Source organism: Malania oleifera, chromosome 8 (assembly GCF_029873635.1).
Source record: "Malania oleifera isolate guangnan ecotype guangnan chromosome 8, ASM2987363v1, whole genome shotgun sequence".
Lineage (NCBI taxonomy): Eukaryota > Viridiplantae > Streptophyta > Magnoliopsida > Santalales > Ximeniaceae > Malania > Malania oleifera.
The window spans coordinates 44709116-44714814 of record NC_080424.1 but is presented as its reverse complement, the minus strand read 5'-3'; the positions used below and the strand labels follow the sequence as shown (position 1 = coordinate 44714814).

At 34.4% G+C, this 5699-nt stretch overlaps 1 protein-coding gene across 1 annotated transcript; it reads right to left on the bottom strand.

Annotated features, from left to right (window-relative positions):
• Nucleotides 1–895: 895 nt before the first annotated feature.
• LOC131161969 (signal peptidase complex-like protein DTM1) lies at nucleotides 896–4488 on the bottom strand. The gene is made up of 2 exons (XM_058118048.1): nucleotides 4002–4488; nucleotides 896–1286 (listed from the first exon to the last, which is right to left on the bottom strand). The coding sequence occupies exons 1-2, from the start codon at nucleotides 4241–4243 to the stop codon at nucleotides 1199–1201; spliced, it is 330 nt and encodes a 109-aa protein (XP_057974031.1). The 5' UTR covers nucleotides 4244–4488; the 3' UTR covers nucleotides 896–1198.
• Nucleotides 4489–5699: the final 1211 nt, after the last annotated feature.

Below are 5699 nucleotides of genomic sequence, written 5' to 3'. Positions count from 1 at the left end.
ATTGGGGCCCGTTTAGATTTAGAAAACAGTTTTTCTTTTCCATTTTAGTTTTCCAAAAGTTACAAAAAAAATTAGCAAATTTTTCATTTTTACAACATTTAGATGAAATAAAAGAAAAATAATAAATACTTTTGACACTATTTTCTTATGAAAATAGCTTTATTTTTTATTTTAATTTTCCAAATAATTATAAAATATCGCCATCTTATTTTTCAATTTTTCAAATTTATGTAGAAAAGTTGGAAAACATCTTTTCATTATTTTTTTAGATTTTCAACCCGTACTTTGCATATGGGAGCATGTTTCATTCGAATCCCAAACTTTAGTTTGTATAGATTATAAATCTAAATTCAAATATAAATTTTGCAAAGTTAGAAAAAAAAATTATCCTTTTTGGATTTATTTTGAAATCTAGAAATAAAAAAATTATTTTGCTCATTTAAACAAAGTCTTTAATTTCTGCCCTTTTAATACACATCTTGAAAATTTTAAAAATAAGCTAAAATTTTTGTAGTTCTTTTGAAAAATTAAAAATTAGAAAACTGAAAATATTTTCCAAAACAGACCCGAACTTTTGCTTTTTGAGTTTGCTCATCAATGACTGCCATGGGTACACAAACTTTATTTTTATTTTTACCATCTGTTTCTGCTCTAGATTTTAGTACCTAATGTATGAATTTGCGTTGAGAAGGCTGTCGGCTTTGGTTATCCTTGATGGTACATAAAAAAGGACACTCAGTTTTATACCTAAGCAAAGAAATTTTAATGAAGCATTTTCTCCCTTGATTACTAGCTGTGGGTAATAAGATCAAGGAAAGGCATTGTCAGTTTATTTAACATTTTAATATAATAGTTGGGATATCTTCTAAAATTACGTCCAACAGGGAAAAAGAAAAAAAAAATCAGTTCATCACATGATAAATGATCACTTAGAATAAATGAAAACATACAGTATACATTGCTGATCTATTGGTTTGGGGGGAAAAGAAAAATCCACTCTCAGGATCTGATTACCAACGTGCAGCATTTCAGGATCAGAGAAAACACTACCCAGCCATTTCTTCAGCTGTCTTAGCCTTCTTATATGCAATTGTGCACTAGTCAAAGTTCCATAAATCGACAGCGGGAACCACTCTCAATAGAGCAAGTATCACAGAGCCTCTTGTATTGCTCTAACTCGCACAGATGAAGCCAGTCTCTATTTCGTTACATACATCCACCACTTGTACAGAGCAAACCCATAAACTGTGGTGTAAACAATCAATCTAAGAGGATAGATCCTATACCTGCAAAGAGAAATGAAACCTCAGAACAGCTTGTCTCACAACACTCCTCTTTTGTAAGGGAGAAAAAAGAAGAAGAAGAAATACTTATTTATCAGTTTCATCCAACCCAATAACAGTCCTACTTGAGCCTCTTTTGTCCTCACTTTTGCTATCCATTCTGCTTTGTCATTCAACTCGACTTGTATTTGAATATTGGGAATGTATATGATATTCTAGTTCAGTGCACTACTGTTTATTAAACAAAACCGAACGTTGAGCCAATTTATAGAATTGACTAACGACAAATGAACCGCACATAAGATGTATATGATGTAAGTATAGATCAGACAGATCTCCATTGGAAGATAAAACATGCTGCTGTTCATCAGTTATCGTTAATAATGAGCTCACTTAATTATTGGGATTGATAAATTTCAACAAGTGGGACATGCCATGATTTTGGATCGTGGTGGCCTATAAGATCTCATATTCTGATTGCATCCACATATAGAGGCTTTTGTAATGATTGGTGGCAATTGAAAGTAGCACTTTGACAGCCAAAGGGGGCATATTAAGCAGTAGACCAACAACCCAACTTAATCATGGGATTTTTGTATTGAAATCCTCTGTTTGGTGGTGCAGGATCAGGAAAATTAAAAAGAAAGCAGAATTTAAAGTTTAAATAATTTCATTTTTTCAGAAGTTATAAATAAATAATTTCTTTATTTCAAAATTAGAAACTAAAATCTTCACTTAAATATGGAGGACTTGATTAAATGGAGCTTTGCATTTTGTAGAAACCCAAACATCAGAAAACATTACATTTAAATTTTCACTTGGCTATAGTTAAACTACTATATTACTTTTCTTAATTCCGTTGTTTATATTTAAAATTTTGACTTCATATAATTATATTTTGTGCTACACATTTCCACTGAGACATTGTAAATCTGGCGTCAAAAAGAGGCATATTTTGATGCGTTTCATTGCATCTTTGTCCCTAAAAGGGAAAAATTTCTTACTAAGTCACAATTGGCAATATTTAAATAGAGTGGATATTTATATTTCATGAGGTTCCTAATATGGAATTAAAATGGAGATGAGAGAGACCAAAATTAACGTCAAAAGGAACTATATGGAAAAAACACTCCATCTGCTAAAAATTCCTCACTAGTTCATAGGATGGATTGTGAAAAGTCTACAAATTTTCAGTTACCATAAATGATTGCAGAAGGCTGCTTCAGTGAGAAAATAGGTCACCTGCAAAGTGACTCTTATTTCATCTTACTTGTATATTTTGACCATGGAGATTTTGTCTAGAAGAACAGAGCTTTTAGCTTCTGATTCTAGTTTTCAACTCCTCCAAAAATGTAAGAAAACAGCATAATTCATTACATATACGTTTCACTGATGCACTAAATAAAGAGTTTGTTCATTTTTGGGTTGGGTGTAAAGGAGAACAAAAATCTCTACTTGGATCTACTCCATGCAAGCAGAAAAGAAGCAGTATCATCAGTGCTGCTAAGAGTGAAGTTCTATGGAGGCATGTTTTTGTCCCTCCAAATTAAGATGAGAGTGAAAGGCTGAAAGCTGTGCAACAAGCATAGAAAATCTATTTGGGCTGGTCCTGACATAACCACACGGGGCTAGTGCCTAGCCGTATGAGGAAGTTCATACAGCGGCAAAGCCAGGCATTAAGAGTGGTTGCTTGGAACCATGCCTTCTATTTCAACACACTTATGGTTTCCAGCAATTAGAACCCCATACCCTTAGGCTATATAGATCCAATCACTATGTCAAAAGGCTACTGTATATGGATCTTACTTAGAACTTCCAAATGAATGTTGTTGGGGGCTGGACAAAAATATAGAAGTTAACGAAGGCAAAATTAATGCTGGACCTGTTGTAAAGGATGGTGTATAGGGATGGGCTTTGGAACATTGTTTTGGTACGATCAGTGGTTTCCATTTGGTCCAATAGTGGATAGACATGCAGAGGATGAAAAAATAGATAGCCAAATCCTTACCTACTGTGGAGGATGCCTGCGAGTAAATTTAGCTATTATAAATATGGGTAAGTTTACTCTAGAAAGTGCATAGAGTGTTATCAATGAATCCCTCCCTTGTGTGCAATGGGGGCATATCAGACATGCACAATTCTATTCATGGTTATCCCTAAAGGCTAGACTTCAAATGCGAGTGTTAGCACCCTCCCACGCCCAAGTCTTAACAGTTTGTTTGTTTGTTTCGTTTTTTTTTTTGGCAAGGCTCCAAACAGAAGCTTTATATCCAACCCAAGGGTTGAAATTAAGCCTTGGTCTGTCTTTAAACTATGAAGCTCGTTGCTGATTTGTTTTGCAAGTTTTTCGCAGTAATATTGGTGATTTTGTTGTTCTATAAAATATCCGCGCTAACTTCCAAGAGAATCTGTTGATGTAAAATGAAAGCTAGGGCCTAGGGATTGAGTGAATTTAGTCAAAATGTGTATTCACCCAAAAAGGGGGAAAAAAGGATAAAACCACAGCGTCAAGGGAACAAAGAAGAGGGGACTAAAGATAGCGAGCCCAGCAACTTCAGAAAATGCTTCAAATATAAATGCTCAGAAAGAGAGAGAGAGAGAGAACAAAGAAGAGGGGACTAAAGATAACGAGCCCAGCAACTTCAGAAAATGCTTCAAATCTAAATGCTCAGAGAGAGAGAGAGAGAGAGAGAGAGAGAGAGAGAGAGAGAGATCAACCTCGCTAACCCAATTCTCTGAGCAGAAACAGAGCGCCTCTCCTCCAGAGAGATGGGAGAGAACCACTTGGAAAAATCGCGATCGAAGAAATCCCAGTCAGGGAGAACCACTCCAGCGATTGCAAAGAGACCCAGAAAATAGGTGGCCATCATCTTCCTGAAGGAGTGGGTGCAGACACCAACAAACACAACAATGACGGCGAGGCAAACCAGGGAGGAACGGAAAAGGGCGTCGTTCGCCATAAATGCAGTCGTCGAAACTCGAAACTCGTAATGGCAGCCCCGTCCCGCACTTATGGAGGAAGGAAGGAGAGCAGGTAGCAGTTAGAATGGGGGAGGCATGGAATGGGGTGATAAGCTTGATTTTCTGCTGCCCATTACCATTACAGGGCCGATTTGATGCTCTGTCATCTGTGTATAGCTCTTGGTTTTGGTTTTGCAGCTGAGGTTGGAGTTGTGGGACGCCTTCAAACTTTAAACTCTAAAGCAACCCCCAACGGTTTTCAGTTTGGATATTTAATGGAGTTTAGAGGGCCACTACGAATTTTTTCCCTTTTATTATTAAAAATAAATAAAATATTAAATAATATTCTCATTGAGAAAATATTTTCCAAATCTCACAGTTTGATGCTGCGAGATTTAAATTGATGGACTGTTGGAAAGAGGATGCGTGGCACACAGAGAAGCAAATCTCGCAGCTAGTGGGAAGGTGACGCGTGGCACAAATCTCACAGCACCAAGCTGCGAGATTTGCTTGTTACTGATACATTTTTTTTAATGAATACATCTATATATAATATATAATATATATATTTATATATTTTTCAATATAATATATGGATTAATTTAAGGTATTCTTTAAAAATTCATGCGTACTTCATCAATTTAAAATCCAATTGAGATTAGGAGTTTAAGCTATTGGACTCTTTTCTTGTTTTAAGTAAATTAAGAGTTAGGGTCTAAAATTAGTTTAATTTTTTTAAAAAAACAAATTGATCTATTGAAAAAAAAGAAATTATACTAGGAACTTGAACGTGCATAAGTCAAAATAAAATTATTATAAGGAGAGTCAAAATTAAAATAGTTTAAGAATGTCATTCAGGCCACTTGACGTATTGTTCCGTAATGCATAGGAAAATTTGTAAATAGTTTGAATTAAGGTAATGCATCATGGTTGGACAAATAATTGTTGTAGTAACAGCAAGTTCGAAGGGATCAATAATGAGGTTTAATTTGTTTAGAACGTATTTGCACAAGCACCAATGTAGAGCTCATTCATCATCGAGGTAAGAGACCTGAAATTGGTTATTACTTGGTCAAAAGGCTAGGCAATTTGCAAACCTATCAGCTAGGACCATATGAGTTGCCAAATTCAAATTTGAGATTGAGAGTGCAATTAAGGCTATACACTCTTTTTCTTTGTTATAAAGAACTTCTTTTACAATTTTTAATTGCAATCTCTTATATAATTATAACTGGAATGTGAAAAATATGTCATATTGAATAGGTGGATAGATTGTAAAATATTTTAATATTATCTCATTTATTTCATACACGCATTAATATTCTTCACCTGCTCTCATGTAAATTATTAATTAAAATACTATTAACTAAAAGAATCTGCAATAAAAAATTTTATTAATACTTTTTTTTCTTATATTTCTCAAAATTAAAGGCAAATTTTCAATTGACAGATAAT

Bases quoted from the DNA above. Each gene is read 5' to 3' on its own strand.
- LOC131161969 (XM_058118048.1), bottom strand. From the start codon at position 4,243: ATGGCGAACGACGCCCTTTTCCGTTCCTCCCTGGTTTGCCTCGCCGTC. The intron at 1,287-4,001 runs GTTGATCTCTCT...TTCTCTTTGCAG, and splicing joins CAGAGAATTGGGTTAGCGAG to GTATAGGATCTATCCTCTTA.